Consider the following 21,080-nt stretch of genomic DNA (forward strand, 5'->3'; position numbering starts at 1 on the left):
GGGCGTGAACATCTCAAGCAACATGACCTGGAAAAGCAACACCACTGCTCTCCAGAATGAAGGTCAGCAAAGACTGTATTTTCTGAGAAGGCTGAGGGAAATACACACCCTGTTTCCATATGAGTTGGGAAATTCTGTTAGATGTAAATATAAACGGAATACAACGATTTGCAAATCTTTTTCAACCCATATTCAGTTGAATGCACTACAAAGACAAGATATTTGATGTTCAAACTCATAAACTTTATTTTATTTTTTTGCAAATAATAATTAACTTAGAATTTCATGGCTGCAACACGTGCCAAAGTAGTTGGGAAAGGGCATGTTCACCACTGTGTTACATGGCCTTTCCTTTTAACAACACTCAGTAAACGTTTGGGAACTGAGGAGACACATTTTTTAAGCTTCTCAGGTGGAATTCTTTCCATTCGTGCTTGATGTACAGCTTAAGTTGTTCAACAGTCCGGGGGTCTCCCTTGTGCTATTTTAGGCTTCATAATGCGCCACACATTTTCAATGGGAGACAGGTCTGGACTACAGGCAGGCCAGTCTAGTACCCGCACTCTTTTACTATGAAGCCACGTTGATGTAACACGTGGCTTGGCATTGTCTTGCTGAAATAAGCAGGGGCGTCCATGGTAACGTTGCTTGGATGGCAACATATGTTGCTCCAAAACCTGTATGTACCTTTCAGCATTAATGGTGCCTTCACAGATGTGTAAGTTACCCATGTCTTGGGCACTAATACACCCCCATACCATCACACATGCTGGCTTTTACACTTTGCGCCTAGAACAATCCGGATGGTTCTTTTCCTCTTTGGTCCGGAGGACACGACATCCACAGTTTCCAAAAACAATTTGAAATGTGGACTCATCAGACCACAGAACACTTTTTCACTTTGTATCAGTCCATTTTAGATGAGCTCAGGCTCAGCGAAGCCGACGGCGTTTCTGGGTGTTGTTGATAAACGGTTTTCGCCTTGCATAGGAGAGTTTTAACTTGCACTTACAGATGTAGCGACCAACTGTAGTTACTGACAGTGGGTTTCTGAAGTGTCCCTGAGCCCATGTGGTGATATCCTTTACACACTGACGTCGCTTGTTGATGCAGTACAGCCTGAGGGATCGAAGGTCACGGGCTTAGCTGCTTACGTGCAGTGATTTCTCCAGATTCTCTGAACCCTTTGATGATATTACGGACCGTAGATGGTGAAATCCCTAAATTCCTTGCAATAGCTGGTTGAGAAAGGTTTTTCTTAAACTGTTCAACAATTTGCTCACGCATTTGTTGACAAAGTGGTGACCCTCGCCCCATCCTTGTTTGTGAATGACTGAGCATTTCATGGAATCTACTTTTATACCCAATCATGGCACCCACCTGTTCCCAATTTGCCTGTTCACCTGTGGGATGTTCCAAATAAGTGTTTGATGAGCATTCCTCAACTTTATCAGTATTTATTGCCACCTTTCCCAACTTCTTTGTCACGTGTTGCTGGCATCAAATTCTAAAGTTAATGATTATTTGCACAAAAAAAAAAAAAGTTTATCAGTTTGAACATCAAATATGTTGTCTTTGTAGCATATTCAACTGAATATGGGTTGAAAATGATTTTCAAATTATTGTATTCCGTTTATATTTACATATAACACAATTTCACAACTCATATGGAAACGGGGTTTGTACATCTCTAGAGGACCTGTATAAGAGACACTGCAACAGGAGAGCAAACAGCATCCTCAGGGACTCATCCCACCCAGATCACCACTGGCTTGAATCTTGCCCTCAGGGAGGCGCTATAAGAGCATCAAAGCAAGGACAAATAGACTGAAAAACAGTTTCTATCCTAGAGCTGTTATTGCCCTAAACTCTGCACTTACCTCTGATAAAGATCTACTGTGCAATATGTTTTTTAACATTTTATTATGTTTTCAAATTGTTTTATTATTGTTGTTGTCTTAAAACTATTTTATGTAGGTTTGTTTTTAAAGCACTGAGCTGGATTGCTGTCCAATTTCGTTGTTTCCATACAATAACAATAAAGGTATTCTGATTCTTTTACTGGTCACGTGACACAGGCCAACAAATAACCGGTGGGAGCCTGGTAGCCAATCAAAGCACTTTATTGCACTTGTATAGTGTGACGTGAGCTAATAGGAGCTCTTATAAAAGTGTCATTTCATCTTTTTTAGTCTTTTTAGTGTACAAAACAAGTCACACACATTTGTACCGTACAAAATCGACACTATTTACATACAATACACGCACACACGCGGGCGCGCGCATACACACACTTGATGGGACTTTCTTTGTCGCGGCTAACTTTGCACGCTCGCATCGCTAAGATAGCTGATATGCATAAAGACTTCTGTTCTTCTGCCGTGGTGTGGAAATCAAAGACACAAAGTCGTGCTCTAATTAAAAATCTTCTACACGATCTGCTGTGTCACAGTCTGGAGTACCGCTAACTACGCTAACAGCTCCAAGCTAGCCCAGACGACGCCACTTTTTTTTCTTCTTTTTTTTTTGGGATAAACCGACAATATTCAAGTGTATTTATTCCATAAATATTTCATCCTCTGCATTCCTTTTTAGACTTTAATAAACATCTGAGTTAGTGCACATAAGAGCGAAAGAGTTGGACTAAAGACGGAAAGGATTAAAAAAAAAAAAAGTAGCTGAAAATTACAAGAAACTGTGCAAAAGTGTCAAATCAACTTTAAAGTGTGAATAATGTAACGGATAGTTTTTAATTATTCATTTTGATGATTAACCAATAATAACAACAAAATCACAATAGCAGCGAAAGCTGAGCAGCTAATTAGCCCCCATACTAACGTAAATGTCCAATTTTTTTTTTTTTTTTCCCCCCTAGGCTTGTTGCTCTGTCAAAGATAAAATTGTGTCTTTTCAGCTCACTCGCAATTCCGGCCAAGAGGAACGTCGGCTTCGGGTGGTTTATTGCTACAGTGTTAGCTTAGCAGTCAGCAGCTTCCTTTGGACGGCGGAGCGCAAAACAAAACGTCATTTCCTGCGAACTTCCCCACACCTGGTGCCCTTTTTTTGGACGTTTTAGAGACTTTAGATCTTTGTGGACATCCCACTCCACCTGTACCTTATAGACGGGTTTCTTCTGTCCGCTTGCCGACGGGCAAAATCAGTTTAAATTCCCAATGAGGCGACACAACATGTCCCCGTCTTTCTCACACACACACACACACACACACACACACACACACACACACACACACACACACACACACACACACACACACACACACACACACACACACAGACACACACACAGGGTGCGGGTGGAGAGGGCTGCATATAGGGGCTACTAGACACCTCCTCGTCTTTTAGGTTCCTCTCCATATAGATTATGTCAATGTACAATATTTATATTTTTACAAAAAGCTGGCCCCCTTCTCCTTCAACAAGACTTGCTCCCCCGTCTTCTCAACAAGGCGACACGTGCACAGTGTTCCCATAAGGCTTCCCATAGCGGAGGGGTTGGGGTCGCTCAACAACGGAGAAAAAGAGATGAGTCGAGAGGACACGATGCAAAAAAAAAAAAAGAAGGAAAATTACAGTCCGTTACGATTTTTCGGGGGCGGCGGAGGACGCATACATACACACACGCATACACAGACACACACTCACGCACGCTACATGTTGTAGGCCACGTAGATGGGGTCCAGCTGGTCCTGCAAGAAGCCGTCGCGCAGGTGCATGCGCTGCTTCTCGCCGCGCGAGTTGATGGGGATGACGCCGATGTCCGTCACCACCACCACGCCCACGATCAGGTAGTGCTCCTCCAGCACCGCCTTGGTCACCATGGGAACGAGGTCCAGCGCCTCCTGCTCCGAGCCCTCCAGCTCCACCACCACCACCAGCAGGTTGGTCCACGGGAAGACGGCGCTGAGGGGGAGCACATCAGGGTAATGACTAGTCACATCATAAAAGTCCATCAATTTCAAATAGTGCTTTGGGAAGTGAGCTGTCCAAAATCTTGCCTTGATGTCTAAAGTTCATGCTGTTGTTAGAATAAGATATAAACATCAAATATACACACTTTCTCTTAAGACCTTTTGGACTCCCATTATAACTGCTATTAATATGCTTTTTCCATGAAAACCGAATGAATGTCGTCATTCATTGAAAAGAAGGAACATGTTTTGGTGTAATTGCACCTCTTAACCACTTGGTGGCGCCAGAAAACAGAGCATCATTCTCAGAGCTTTGATGAGTGAACATGAGTTAAACTGCCATTAAACATCCGTCCACCTTCTACCGCTTGTCCTTTTTGGCGTTGCGGGGGTGCTGGAGCCTATCCCAGCTGCACCCGGGCGGAAGGCGGGGTACACCCTGGACAAGTCGCCAGCTCATCGCAGGGCCAACACAAATAGACAAACAATTACACTCACATTCACCACACAGTAGGGTCAATTTTGTGTTGCCAACCACCGTGCTGGCCCCGATTATTTATTTAAATAGTTATACAGTTACACACACATATATACATATGTACAGTATGTACATACAAACATATATATATACACATACATGTATACATATATACACACATGAATGTGTAAATGTATACATACGTATAAATTTACACACACACACATATATACACATACATACCCATGTATACATATACACACGTATACATATACAAACACGCATCTATATATATAAATATATATATATACATATATATATATATATATATATACACACACTACCGTTCAAAAGTTTGGGGTCACATTGAAATGTCCTTATTTTTTAAGGAAAAGCACTGTACTTTTCAATGAAGATAACTTTAAACTAGTCTTAACTTTAAAGAAATACACTCTATACATTGCTAATGTGGTAAATGACTATTCTAGCTGCAAATGTCTGGTTTTTGGTGCAATATCTACATAGGTGTATAGAGGCCCATTTCCAGCAACTATCACTCCAGTGTTCTAATGGTACAATGTGTTTGCTCATTGGCTCAGAAGGCTAATTGATGATTAGAAAACCCTTGTGCAATCATGTTCACACATCTGAAAACAGTTTAGCTCGTTACAGAAGCTACAAAACTGACCTTTGAGCAGATTGAGTTTCTGGAGCATCACATTTGTGGGGTCAATTAAACGCTCAAAATGGCCAGAAAAAGAGAACTTTCATCTGAAACTCGACAGTCTATTCTTGTTCTTAGAAATGAAGGCTATTCCACAAAATTGTTTGGGTGACCCCAACCTTTTGAACGGTAGTGTATATATATATATATATATATATATATATATATATATATATATATATATATATATATATATATATATATATATATATATGTATGTATGTATGTATGTATGTATGTATGTATGTATGTATGTATATATATATATATATATTATATATATATATATATATATATATATATAGCGCACTTTCCGCGTGCGCGATGACACACACACACATATGAACATATATATATACACAAATACATATACATATATGTATAAAAGGATATATACATGTATAAATATATACATGTATTAATGTATACATATGTATATACATGTATATATACATATATGTAAACATGTATATATTCACATGTATACATACATACATATTTACGGATATATATATATATATATATACGCATATATATACATACACATGCGTATATATAAGTATATATACACACATTTATATATATATACACACATATACATACATTTATATAATCTATATACATATTTACATATATATATATATATATACACGTGTGAACTCGATACTCTATCTTAGCAAGGACTGTAAAAATAAAGTTAGCTGTTTACTGTATCAAAATCAATTGTGTCATAAATTGACCTATTCAAGGCTGTCATTACCCAACATTAAATATTCCACCCAGCCAAATGTGTTTTGAATGTTGTGTATTTTGCATTTTCCCATTATAAAATAGAAATATAAAGATTTCCAGCGGTGAAAGTAAAATAAAATAATTGAATGCTGACTCATGACACTTTTACGAGCGGGTCCCTTTTGCACCCTAAGAATAAGTGTGTGGAGTTAATCTTAAGGTTACACAGGGGATAAAAAGACTTTCAGTAAGCACTACTGGGATGTGTGTCTGTAGCTTTAATGCTCATGAGCTGTGTTTGTCTTCAAGAGGTGCTATTGCAATGTTGACATAAAGACTGTACAACATGTCTGGTGTATTATCACTTGCAACATCCTCACTTTTAGGAGGAGGACAGCATAGCCATGTGAGCACTCACATTTGAAGAGCCCAGTCATGCTAGGTTAGTGAATTATCGGAAGAAAAACAAAAGGATAAAACTTAACTATAGCTGACTGATGGCTTCACTTTAAAGATGTGCTGCGAAGCCTTTTTTATTTGCACCACATTTATGACACTAGGAAAACGGACAACTCCAAAAGCTATCGTTGAGTGAGGGAACTCACCACTCCATGATGCTCTTGTGTGCGCGGATGACCGAGGTCTCGATGTCGATGGGGTGGTACCTCATACCCCGCAGCTCCATGGCCTCCTCCAGAGCGCCGACCACGAACAGAGCGTCGTGTCTCTCTGCGACACACACATGCTCTTATGTAGGCAGAAATATGTTCACACGCTAAGACAGACACTAGAATGTTTAGTGCAGGGATATCCAAACCTTTTCCACTGAGGGTCGCACAATAAAAAATGAAAGCAGGCTGGGGCTTTCATTTTTTAATATTAAAGGTTGCGGGGACCCAAAAGGGTCTCAGTCACTGAAGTATTAAAAATAGTTTTTGTTTTTTTTAACCTTCAACAACCTGCTGGCCCCACTATAGACTGGACTCTCACTATTATGTTAGATCCACTATAGACTGGACTCTCACTATTATGTTAGATCCACTATGGACTGGACTCTCACTATTATGTTAGATCCACTATGGACTGGACTCTCACTATTATGTTAGATCCACTATGGACTGGACTCTCACTATTATGTTAGATCCACTATGGACTGGACTCTCACACTATTATGTTAGATCCACTATAGACTGGACTCTCACTATTATGTTAGATCCACTATAGACTGGACTCTCACTATTATGTTAGATCCACTATAGACTGGACTCTCACACTATTATGTTAGATCCACTATAGACTGGACTCTCACTATTATGTTAGATCCACTATGGACTGGACTCTCACTATTATGTTAGATCCACTATGGACTGGACTCTCACTATTATGTTAGATCCACTATGGACTGGACTCTCACTATTATGTTAGATCCACTATGGACTGGACTCTCACAATATTATGTTAGATCCACTATGGACTGGACTCTCACAATATTATGTTAGATCCACTATGGACTGGACTCTCACACTATTATGTTAGATCCACTATGGACTGGACTTTCACAATATTATGTTAGATCCACTATGGACTGGACTCTCACTATTATGTTAGATCCACTATGGACTGGACTCTCACTATTATGTTAGATCCACTATGGACTGGACTCTCACTATTATGTTAGATCCACTATGGACTGGACTCTCACAATATTATGTTAGATCCACTATGGACTGGACTCTCACAATATTATGTTAGATCCACTATGGACTGGACTCTCACACTATTATGTTAGATCCACTATGGACTGGACTTTCACAATATTATGTTAGATCCACTATGGACTGGACTCTCACTATTATGTTAGATCCACTATGGACTGGACTCTCACACTATTATGTTAGATCCACTATGGACTGGAATCTCACACTATTATGTTAGATCCACTATGGACTGGACTTTCACAATATTATGTTAGATCCACTATGGACTGGACTCTCACAATATTATGTTACATCCACTATGGACTGGACTCTCACTATTATGTTAGATCCACTATGGACTGGACTCTCACAATATTATGTTACATCCACTATGGACTGGACTCTCACTATTATGTTAGATCCACTATGGACTGGACTCTCACAATATTATGTTACATCCACTATGGACTGGACTTTCACAATATTATGTTAGATCCACTATGGACTGGACTCTCACTATTATGTTAGATCCACTATGGACTGGACTTTCACAATATTATGCTAGATCCACTCGACGTCCATTGCACCGGTCACCCTACAGGGACCTCTCCAAGGTTTCTCATTGTCATCCCACTGGGTTGAGTTTTCCTTGCCCTAATGTGGGATCTGAACGGAGGATGTCGTTGTGGCTTGTGCAGCAGCCCTTTGAGACACTTGTGATTTAGGGCTATATAAATAAACATTGATTGATTGATTGATAAATATCTATAAATCCACTTCAGATCTATCCATTGCCGTTGAGTTTTTTTCCCAAAGAAAACCTGTTTTTTTAGGGCAAAAACAAAATATTTTAGACTTTCCCCGACTTTCGCACGAAATATCCTGCTGAAAACGTCTCGGTATGATGACGTTTGCGCGTGACGTCACGGATTGTAGCGGACATTTTGGGACAGCATTGTGGCCAGCTATTAAGTCGTCTGTTTTCATCGCAAAATTCCACAGTTTTCTGGACATCTGTGTTGGTGAATCTTTTGCAATTTGTTCAATGAACAATGAAGACAGCAAAGAAGAAAGCTGTAGGTGGGAAGCGGTGTATTAGCGGCCGGCTGCAGCAACACAAACACGTAGCCGGTGTTTCATTGTTTACATTCCCGAAAGATGACAGTCAAGCTTTACCATTGGCCTGTGGAGAATTGGGACAACAGAGACTCTTACCAGGAGGACTTTGAGTTGGATACACAGACGCGGTACCGTAAGTACGCAACTGCGGCTTCCAAACATTTGATCGCTTGTCCGTGCGTGCGTGCCGCTATGTGCATGTCACGTACGTAACTTTGGGGAAATATATGTGCTGTATGAACTTTGCGGAAGTGAACGGTACTTTGGGCTGTGGGATTGAGTGTGTTGTGCGGGTGTTTGAGTTGTATTGGCGGGTTATATGGACGGGAGGGGGGAGGTGTTTGTTATGTGGCATATTAAATATAAGCCTGGTTGTGTTGTGGCTAATAGAGTATATATATGTCTTGTGTTTATTTACTGTTTTAGTCATTCCCAGCTGAATATCAGGTCCCACCCGCCTCTCACAGCATCTTCCCTATCTGAATCGCTTCCACTGCCCTCTAGTCCTTCACTCTCACTTTCCTCATCCACGAATCTTTCATCCTTGCTCAAATTAATGGGGTAATCGTCGCTTTCTCGTTCCGAATCGCTCTCGCTGCTGGTGGCCATCATTGTAAACAATGTGCAGATGTGAGGAGCTCCACAACCTGTGACGTCACGCGCACATCGTCTGCTACTTCCGGTACAGGCAAGGCTTTTTTTATCAGCGACCAAAAGTTGCGAACTTTATCGTCGATGTTCTCTACTAAATCCTTTCAGCAAAATATGGCAATATCGCGAAATGATCAAGTATGACACATAGAATGGATCTGCTATCCCCGTTTAAATAAGAAAATCGCATTTCAGTAGCCCTTTAAAAAGGTAAATAATTTATAACATTGATTTTGATTGATAACAATTTTTTATTTTAATAATTTTTAAATGATTTTTTAACAATACAAAGTTCACTCAGTGTTAAAAATAAGTCATATCATTGTATATTATTTTTTACTTTCAACGCTTAAATATGTAGATCAATTTCATATTTATCCTTCGATTATAAGTTCTTATTATTTTTTGAGCAATGACAGTTTTAAAGTAAAAAACTGCTTCCATGACAGCTTTGTGCTTTTAGTGTCAACATTGCAACTTTTTCTCCCTACATTTGACCTATTTGCACCTTAATTCCAATTAAAACATTTTTTTTTGTAATAGTATTTTTAAAAAGGGCCGCAGGTCGTTAAAAAATTAGCCTTGGGGCGCAAATGGAACCCAGGCTGTACTTTGGACACCCCTTTGGTGGTGTGATCCAGCTGACGAGCAGTGATTAAAAAGTAGAGATGTCCGATAATATCGGCCTGCCGAGATTATCGGCCGATAAATGCTTTAAAATGTAATATCGGAAATTATCGGTATCGTTTTTTTATTATCGGTATCGTGTTTTTTTGTCGGTTTTTTTTAAATTAAATCAACATAAAAAACACAAGATACTTACAATTAGTGCACCAACCCAAAAAACCTCTTTCCCCCATTCACACAAAAGGGTTGTTTCTTTCTGTTATTAATATTCTGGTTCCTACATTATATATCAATATATATCAATACAGTCTGCAAGGGATACAGTCCGTAAGCACACATGATTGTGCGTGCTGCTGGTCCACTAATAGTACTAACCTTTAACAGTTAATTTTACTCATTTTCATTAATTACTAGTTTCTATGTAACTGTTTTTATATTGTTTTACTTAATTTTTTATTCAAGAAAATGTTTTTAATTTATTTATCTTATTTTATTATTTTTTTTAAAAAAAGGACCTTATCTTCACCATACCTGGTTGTCCAAATTAGGCATAATAATGTGTTAATTCCACGACTGTATATATCGGTATCGGTTGATATCGGTAATTAAGAGTTGGACAATATCGGAATATTGGATATCGGCCAAAAAGCCATTATCGGACATCCCTAATAAAAAGGGTCAACACTGACCTCCGTTGGCGTCAGTGAGCTCGGTGCGGCGGAGGAAGCCCAGGTAGCCCGTCCTGGCCCAGACCGTCTGAGTGTCTCCAAAGCTGAGCCTGGAGTTGAAGTGGTCGGACTGGAGGACCTCCTCGCCGTAGCCGCTGTAGTAGCCGCTGCCGTTGTGAGCGCTGTGCACCCAAATCTGCCACCGAGAAGAAAAAGAGGAGTTTAGCGACAGTGAAGACGGGTCACATGACCCGCTGTGTTGTCGCAGGACCTCTCCCAGGTGCGAGTCCCCCAGAGGGCCTTTGGTTTCGGGGTTGGCGATGATGATGCGGACTCCGGGCAGGATCTGAAAGAATGAGGGAGACAGGGCTGTTGCCACGGTTACCGCCTCTTTAAGCGCGTGAAAGAGATGTGGAAGGCAGGATCACTTTGACTTCCTTCCACCGAGCGATCAATGAAGTCTCAGCATGAGTCAACACTGCCAGCGACACTTTATTAAGGATTTGCGAGCTCTCTGAAGTACTTCTGCTTCTTTTTAGCGGCGTACACTACCGTTCAAAAGTTTGGGGTCACATTGAAATGTCCTTATTTTCAATGAAGATAACTTTAAACTAGTCTTAACTTTAAAGAAATCCACTCTATACATTGCTAATGTGGTAAATGACTATTCCAGCTGCAAATGTCTGGTTTTTGGTGCAATATCTACATAGGTGTATAGAGGCCCATTTCCAGAAACTATCACTCCAGTGTTCTAATGGTACAATGTGTTTGCTCATTGGCTCAGAAGGCTAATTGATGATTAGAAAACCCTTGTGCAATCATGTTCACACAGCTGAAAACAGTTTAGCTCGTTACAGAAGCTACAAAACTGACCTTCCTTTGAGCAGATTGAGTTTCTGGAGCATCACATTTGTGGGGTCAATTAAACGCTCAAAATGGCCAGAAAAAGAGAACTTCCATCTAAAACTCGACAGTCTATTCTTGTTCTTAGAAATGAAGGCTATTGCACAAAATTGTTTGGGTGACCCCAAACTTTTGAACGGTAGTGTAGATACTGCATCACTTCTACACCACAATATTATGGATCCAGTGGAAACTCAATTCACGAGCCCCTCTATTTGCACACTTTTCCATTCACCAACTTTGGGATCGAGTCAAATGTGCCTCGTTGTGCGCTTCGTTCGTTCATTTTGTGTCGCGCCTGCAAGCAAAAAGCAGGGCGCGGCTTTTTAGTGAGGAGGCGGAGCTACTCACGTCACTTGCTGGACTTTACAGGACACGACTCGTCACTCACGACACAGCGCTTCAGTGTGTGTGCTTTTTGTCCTGGGTTTTTTTTCGCCTTTTGACAACTTTTGTCCGTTTTGATAACCCAATACGAGTCCCAAAAACCCAACAGACCAACGTGGTAAGAAACAGGTAATGGCTGTGGAGTTAAAAAATAAATAATATAAAAAGACTATATGTGCAAAGTACATTAAAGCATACTTGCCAACCTTGAGACCTCCAATATCGGGAGGTGGGGGGTAGGGGGTGGGGGGCGTGGTTATTTACAGCTAGAATTCACCAACTCGAGTATTTCATATATATATATATATATATATATATATATATATATATATATATATACATATATATATATATATATATATATATATATATATACACATACATACATATATATATATATATATATATATATATATATACATACATATATATATACATATATATATATATGTATATATATATATGTATGTATATATATATATATATATATATATATATATATATATATATATATATATATATATATATATATATATATATATATATATACATATATATATATACATACATATATATATATATGAAATACTTGACTTTCAGTGTTCCGGTGGCTATCCATTAGATGGCAGTATTGTCCTGTTTAACGTCTCCGTTCATGATGAGTATATCATTTCGGCCACCGTGTTCAATGGAGAAGTCTGTTCTACAAAATTTACAGGCAACATACACCTTCCCCTTCGAACTGTCCTGGATGAACTGAAATTATTGTTTCCATTCGTTTTGGAACTTGCAAGCGTATTTCCTCATCTTGCTCGTCGACGGCGTCGCCATGTCTGTAATTTCCTCGTTCTTCTGCTTCGTCTCCTTGTTGTGTGCGCAGTTGTGCACTCTACTCTCTAAAAGCCCTAGATGTTATGACGTCATTGGGCAGGCAAGCTGTTTATATTGTGGGAAAGCGGACGTGAGAACAGGCTGTCCCCACTCAGGTCCGCATTGAGCTGGAGGGGGCGTGGCCTCCAGCTCCGGCTGAATACCGGGAGTTTGTCGGGAGAAAATCTCTGCCGGGAGGTTGTCGGGAGAGGCGCTGAATACCGGGAGTCTCCCGCTAAAAACGGGAGGGTTGGCAAGTATGCATTAAAGTACCATACAGTGGAAAAACAAGCTGCCTCTATTTTGAAGGTATTATCATATATATCTCATTTATGACACCAAAAGACTTCCAAAGTTTGTGAATAAATAGATATGATCAAAATAGTATCAATCTCACTGAGATTCCCGAGCCATTTTGAGAGATAATGAGGAAGCCAGATCCCTTCCCCATCAACAACAATATTAATAAAGCAGACTATGTTAAAGTTAAAGTACCAATGAGTGTCACACACACACTAGATGTGGCGAAATTATTCTCTGCCATCACCCCCTGGGAGGTGAGGGGAGCAGTGAGCAGTAGCGGTGGCCGCGCCCAGGAATAATTTTTTTGGTGATTTAACCCCCAATTCCAACCCTTGATGCGGAGTGCCAAGCAGGGAGGTAATGGGTCCCATTTTTATAGTCTTTGGTATGACTCGGACTCGACCTACCCATCTCAGGGCGGACACTCTAACCACAAGGCCACTGAGCAGTGAGAGCCAATAACGATTACTTTTGGAAAAATTATGATCCAGGACCTTATATTTTTGAGCCCGAACACAAAGAGGATGAGCAATACGTTTTAGAAGCATAGTGATGGATGCAGCTTTATTGTGACACAGAAGCATCCCCAGCGTTGCTAGGTGCTAAACGTACAAACTAACTAGAACAAACCAAAATAAAACAAACACTGTAATATTTCCACTCTCGCTGGAATGTCGACCGAGGGGATGCTCACATAATTCTGTTATGATAAAGATTCAATTACAATCCTCACGAAGGGTTCAAAAAAGTTCCTGCAGGAAACGTCTTGTGAGGTCTACTTCGCCACCTCGGGACGGAAAGTGGGCGAGCCTGTTGGTCCACGGCCACATTGGTCTACCACCAGGTGAGAGATGCATGAATTATAGTCTACAATTTACTTTTACCAAGTTTGAGCAGCCGCCAGCTCAGTATGTCAACCATAGACATCTTCTAAGGGTACGCAGCATTGAGCGCTACTGCCTACTTGCGCTGAGGAGACGCGGGGCCGCCATCTTGGAGTGGTGATCCGCTCCACTCAGTGCAATTCATTTGGCAGGAGCAATGAACATTTAATTCATCTTACCTCACTGAATACCACTGATTTTCACACGTTTTTTTCTCATACGTGTAGCTATGATAAAGGACAAATGTTTTGGCGTGTTTTCTTATTCATAGTTTGCTTAAAGGCCTACTGAAAGCCACTACTACCGACCACGCAGTCTGATAGTTTATATATCAATGATGAAATCTTAACATTATAACACATGCCAATACGGCCGGGTTAACTTATAAAGTGACATTTTAAATTTGCCGCTAAACTTCCGGTTCGAAACGCCTCTGAGGATGACGTATGCGCGTGACGTAGCCCGGGGAACACGGGTATGCCTTCCACATTGAAGCCAATACGAAAAAGCTCTGTTTTCATTTCATAATTCCACAGTATTCTGGACATCTGTGTTCGTGAATCTGTTGCAATCATGTTCATTGCATTATGGAGAAGGAAGCTGAGCAAGCAAAGAAGAAAGTTGTCGGTGCGAAATGGACGTATTTTTCGAACGTAGTCAGCAACAACAGTACACAGCCGGCGCTTCTTTGTTTACATTCCCGAAAGATGCAGTCAAGATGGAAGAACTCGGATAACAGAGACTCTAACCAGGAGGACTTTTGACTTCGATACACAGACGCCTGTAGAGAACTGGGACAACACAGACTCTTACCAGGATTACTTTGATTTGGATGACAAAGACGCAGACGTGCTACTGTGAGTATGCAGCTTTGGCTTCTAAACATTTGATCGCTTGACCGTATGTGCGCAACTTTTTTTTGCGTATGTACGTAACTTTTTTAAAATATATAAGCTTTATGAACCTTGGGTTAGGTGAACGGTCTTTTGGGCTGAGTAATTGTGTGTGTTGATCAGGTGTTTGAATTGTATTGGCGTGTTCTATGGAGCTAGGAGCTAGCAGAGGAGCTAGGAGCTAGCATAACAAACACGCAGGTGTTTTTATGCAGGATTAATTTGTGGCATATTAAATATAAGCCTGGTTGTGTTGTGGCTAATAGAGTATATATATGTCTTGTGTTTATTTACTGTTGTAGTCATTCCCAGCTGAATATCAGGTCACCCCCGGCTCTCACAGCATCTTCCCTATCTGAATAGCTTCAACTCCCCACTAGTCCTTCACTTGCACTTTACTCATCCACAAATCTTTCATCCTCGCTCAAATTAATGGGGAAATTGTCGCTTTCTCGGTCCGAATCTCTCTCACTTCATGCGGCCATCATTGTAAACAATAGGGAACTTTGCGTATATGTTCAACTGACTACGTCACGCTACTTCCGGTAGGGGCAAGCCTTTTTTTTATCAGATACCAAAAGTTGCAATCTTTATCGTCGTTGTTCTATACTAAATCCTTTCAGCAAAAATATGGCAATATCGCGAAATGATCAAGTATGACACATAGAATAGATCTGCTATCCCCGTTTAAATAAAAAAAATTCATTTCAGTAGGCCTTTAACAGTAATAGAATATTCTTAAATTCCAGAAGTGACCAGATGTCCGAGGTCAAAACTGGGAATATAATCCCAGAGAAGGGGGGGAAAAAACAGTCAGCTATTTTTAAATTGAAGAAACAATATGATTAGGTTATATATACATGCCTATATCCTACATAAACAATGTATGAATACATTAGATATCTATATATTTTAGTGACCTATAGACTGTATCTCTGTTGCTGCAGCAGCAGAGAGTTTATTCTGTCTTGACACTTTGTATTGATATTTTGTATTACATTCTTCCCTTAAATGATCATGTTTACAGTGATTGTTTTATATGTATTTTTTATGTATGTCGCTTTGGATAAAAGCGTCTGCCAAATGCTTAAAAATAAACATATATAAACACCTGAAAGTTTTTATATCAGCTAAAACCACCAATCTGTTTCACTGGATTCAGAATAAAACCATATTCTGTTTTACTCAACAATGTTAGTATTTGAATATTGTTACTTGAAGATTTATACATTTTTAAATGTAATTAATTTAATTGACAAGCAATTCTATTATGGTCATACTCTTGTTTGCTAGCGGCTACGATTTCAGTACTATTGAAGATCTTTGCTCCTTCTAAAATCTGTGGTAATATAATTTTCACAAAATACAACCAATAGTACGTTAATGTTAAATCTTACTTGTGAAAAGTAATCCCCCAATTCCTATTTTCAACAGTCCGCTCATTTGAGCAGGAAAACGCTCAACACCATCTTTGTTTTCTAATTGTCAACTGTCACTTTAGGCTGCTCGCCGGCTCATCACCACTTCAAGATGGCGGCCGAATTTCTCGCGTCACAGCAGCCAATGCTTATAAAGATGTCTATGGTGTCAACAATAGCAGCGTAAGCTAGCATTAACTCACTGCTATCAATGCGCCGCTAAAATAGTCTGTCTGCGTTGCCGCTTATAATAACAATATCATTCATATTTGGTTAATTTTCAGGTCATGACATGTAAATGGAGTATTGTTGGCACTTTCTGGATGTTCTTAGAAAGAGTATAATACACAGCGCAACAGAGGATCTTTTGACTCAATTGTTAGCTATTTATTTACGATTTCACCAAGCCAAGCATGTGTCTTACATAAGAACTGTGAATGATAGACAGCACATCTCTTTGCAATGTTTGTGAATTTCCAGTATGACTGATCTAATATTATGGTCAGAGTGCAGGAGCGTTACCACCTTGATGTCGCTCTCGGAAAAGATGATATTTGGAGCGGGATATTCAAAATGTCTGACTGAATTTGTGGCATTTTGTGATGTTTCGACGGTGTTTTCACACACTTTTGCGGATTGTGAACACAATTGGATATGATTTAATGCAGGGGTGTCAAACTCATTTTAGCCCAGGGGCCGCATGGAGGAAAATATGTGCACATGCGGGCCGGACTGTCCAAAATCATGGCATTAAAACAAAAAAATAAAGAGGAACTTCAGATTGTTTTCTTTGTCCTACTTTGGCCAAAAATAGAACAAACACATTCTGGAAATATTACAATAAAAATATAGAAAAAAAATACCCGGCAGCGGTAAAGTTTAGATCCATGAAGGAAAGAAAGTGAATAAATGTTTATAACTGAATACATTTACCGTAATTTCCGGACTATAAGCCGCTCGTTCTGGTCCCTGCGGCTTATACAAGGGTGCGGCTTATATACGGCCTGTTCTTCTCCGACACCGACGAAGAGGATTTCGGTGGTTTTAGTACACAGGAGGAAGACGATGACACAATGATTAAAGACTGACTTTTCATATACCGGTAGGCTGGTTATTTTGATAACGTACAGGCGAGCACTTTGTATTATTTGTACTCTGCACGAATGCTGTTCGCCATGTCAAAGATGTGAAAGTTTGATTGAATGATTGAAATATTTATTGTTAATAAATGGGACGCTTTACGTTCCCAAACAGTCATCTCTGTCCCGACAATCCCCTCCGTGGTAGCAGGAACCCCTATATACTACGGTAATTACACATCAAAACCCTGCGGCTTATAGTCGGGTGCGGCTTGTATATGGAGCAATCTGTATTTTCCCCTAAATTTAGCTGGTGCGGCTTATAGTCAGGTGCGGCTTATAGTCCGGAAATTACGGTACATGTTTATAATTGAATACATTTACATATGCATAAATAAAAATGTGTTTCTTTTGTATTAATTTTTGAATTAAGTAACGTTTATGACAACCTTTTTACAAAACACAATATAGAATGTGAGATATAACAGGATAATGCTTACATTTATCATTTGTTTTCAAAACGCTTGTTTATTACTTGATGATTTTGGAAAATTTTTAAGTATTGGTGCGTGCAAAACAGTAGCAGGCGGCTGTGGCCTGCGGGCCATTTCTAATACTAATCAACTATCATAGATAGGCCATAGATAATTCATTTGAGGGCCTGATGTGGCCCGCGGGCCTGAACTTTGACACATAGAGTTTAATGGATACAATGAAACACAAATAAGCATATAAAGTCAACCTGTTGTTCCACTTTGCTACTTTAATAACGTAAGTATGGAATAATGGACAAAGCATGCTTTGTGCTACAGCTAGGTTTAATTGTGATGAGACCGGAGTTTTCTGGAAAACAGACTTATTTCACAGCAGGGAAGAAGACACTACCTCTTCTTCAGCAGCACACGAACACACACACGCGGCTCCTCTCCTTGTATTCTGCTTTTTTACTTCTTTTTTTTTGAGCAATATTGCTGTTAAAGTTAAGGACTTTTGTGATTTCTGATTGTTTGTAAGGGCACCAAAGGGATTTCTGTGTGTGTTGGCAGAGCAGTGCATACAGCCCAGTTCAGCTTGTTAAGAGAAAGTTGATCCAGCACCTCCTTGTTATGTTTGATGTACAGTACTGTATATAGCACTTTTCTAAATCTACAAACCTTCACTAAAATATGGACTTTTGTCGAGGCTGGAACCAATTATTCATATTTACATTCTTTCTTATGGAGAAATTTGCTTCACTATGCCAACTTTTCATTTTCCGAACCTCGTTTAAGAACCAATTAAGTTTGAACATGGATGTTCCGCTGTATTACACACACTAATCCTACTGTAAGCCACTGAGGGTATGCTATGATATGCTGTGATGTAATACCCAGCACATTTTCTGTAATTGAGGTTGAATGAAAAGCGGTTATGTTAGCATGCTCGTAGCACACAGGAATCTGCACCTTTTCCAGGTTTTCCTATGATGGCGGAAAACACGAGCGCTTTTTTGCTCGCCTGCTTTGAGTTCTTGACGAGGGGAAAAAAATAAAAATAAATCGAGCAGCTGGAGCAAGCAGACGGCGGCAACATTTGCTTGCGTTCTATAAATAAAACTGACTTTCCTGGCCTTCTTTCTCTCTACAAATTTGTTGCTTAATTATCTTCATTTCTCTTAGCTTTCAAGCAAGCGTTTGTTCTTCGGGGGATGGATTAGTTTAGGAGCGCTTCAACTCTCACAGTGTTTCCCACACATTCATTTATTTGTGGCGGCCCGCCACGAAAGAATTACGTCCGCCACAAATTAAAAAAAATAAAATAAAATATATATATATATATTTTTATTTTTTTTGTGTCCTCTCCAGCTTCTCAGGCAAATCATATAGTTGATGTAGATGCCCATATCGGCTGTTCAAATTTACAAAAGAGAAGTGTAGGATACTTCTCTTGTTGCCTTATTTGTATTTGACTTTATTATATGTATTTATATTACAAACACAACATGTGTATTTAACAAAGGGTTCAAAGTCTGCAGGCAGTAGGAAACACATGGTTAAGTGTAGGGAGTAAAACTGATGGCAGTCTAAAGTTCAAGATTTTTGGAGCTCTTCTGTTCAGTGGATCAGATGTTTGATGAAGCTCTGTGTCTATCTACCACCACTACTGTTTTCTGTTTATTTGTTACTGACTGTGGCAGGACACCTCTGCCTCTGTTTCACTTTATGTTGCTGGTAAATAATATGGTTGTAGTAGTAGGCTAAAGTTAAATTATTTAGTATGCACTAATTAAAGGGGCAGAGCTTTGAGACATTTTAGCTTATATATTTTATAAGATATATTTTTTGTAAGAACCACAATTAATACATATATTTCAGTGAATAACTTATTGTTCAAATCTGTATATAAATATGTACATAAAGTGTTGTAATTATATTGTAAAATGGATGAATGGATGGATGGATGGACGTTTAAAACAAAACTGTTATTATTAATTAGTAAGTATACATTTTTTTAGCCTTTTTAGAGAAAATCAAATCAGTGTAGTAAATTATGCAAATCACTCGATGATGTCATGGTGACCACGCCCATAGCCACGCCCCCACCGCCACAGGTATCTTGGCAGTTTATGGGAAACACTGTCTCAGTTCCTCATTCATCTTGATCAGGGGGTGTGTAAAAAAAAAAAAAAAAAAGATCAGTACGGAACGCACTCTTTGCTACATTTTGTACCTTAAAAGATGCTCAAAGCTCAATTCATGCTAGGCCAGTGGTTCTTAACCTTGTTGGAGGTACCGAACCCCACCAGCTTCATATGCACATTCACCGAACCCTTCTTTAGTGACAAATAAAATGTTTTTGTTTTTTTTTCAAATTCAAGACAAAGTTATATGTTTTTGGTAACACTTTAGTATGGGGAACATATTCTACGTAACAAAGACTTACTTTAGAGTTATTTGGTTAGGTTTAGGGTTATAATAAGGCCATGCCAAATAAGGCATTAATAAGTACTTAATAATGACTAGTTAAGAGTCAATATGTTACTAATTTGCATGTTAATAAGCAACTAATTAATGGTGAATATGTTCCCCATACTAAAGTGTTACCATGTTTTTTTACTGGTGCAAAAATGAACCGTGCATGAACATCACCTTGTTCAAACAACAAAACCAACACAGTGCATAAACTCACAACAAACTACACAAATCAGTGTGACTTCTGCTGTTGCCGTATCCGTAATACGCCGATAGGGAGAAGTTTGTATTTACATGATGAGTCGGGTGTGTTTTGACCTCCGCCGAACCCTATAGGCCGACTCACCGAACCCCTAGGGTTCGATCGAACCCAGGTTAAGAACCACTGTGCTAGGCATCCTGAAGCGACTGTTAGAAAGCGACTTGAAGATGATGTGTAAAACATCATCTATGCAACATTTTGACCAAAGAACCACCATTACATGTTATGTAGACCACAAGGAAGTCTTTTACATTTAGAACAAAAAATATGACTCCTTTAATGCGCCTTATAATCTGGTGCGCTTTATTAATGAAAAAAATATTGAAAATAGACCATTCATCGACAGTGCGCCTTTTAATCTGGTGCGCTCTATGGTCCATAAAACACGGTAATTGGAGCCTTAAAAAGGTAAATAATTTATAACATGGATTTTGATTCATAACAATTTTTTATTTTAAAATTATTTTTTAACAATGAAAAGTTCAGACTCATACAAGTGTTAAAA

General features: G+C 39.3%; 1 protein-coding gene across 2 annotated transcripts in view; it reads right to left on the bottom strand.

Moving 5' to 3' along the window:
- Positions 1 to 1,964: 1,964 nt before the first annotated feature.
- LOC133629756 (disco-interacting protein 2 homolog C-like) overlaps positions 1,965 to 21,080 on the bottom strand; it is an 85,678-nt gene continuing 66,562 nt past the window's right edge. The window contains exons 34-37 of one of the 2 annotated variants that reach the window (XM_062020722.1): positions 10,897 to 10,971; positions 10,647 to 10,821; positions 6,469 to 6,592; positions 1,965 to 3,921 (exon numbers count right to left, since the gene is read on the bottom strand). In XM_062020722.1, the coding sequence (XP_061876706.1) occupies positions 3,669 to 3,921; positions 6,469 to 6,592; positions 10,647 to 10,821; positions 10,897 to 10,971 (627 nt within the window). In that variant the 3' untranslated portion in view covers positions 1,965 to 3,668. The remainder of the gene's footprint in view (positions 3,922 to 6,468; positions 6,593 to 10,646; positions 10,822 to 10,896; positions 10,972 to 21,080) is intronic. The other variant, XM_062020723.1, reaches the window with a different exon arrangement.

This window comes from Entelurus aequoreus, linkage group LG15 (genome assembly GCF_033978785.1).
Source record: "Entelurus aequoreus isolate RoL-2023_Sb linkage group LG15, RoL_Eaeq_v1.1, whole genome shotgun sequence".
NCBI classification, from domain to species: domain Eukaryota; kingdom Metazoa; phylum Chordata; class Actinopteri; order Syngnathiformes; family Syngnathidae; genus Entelurus; species Entelurus aequoreus.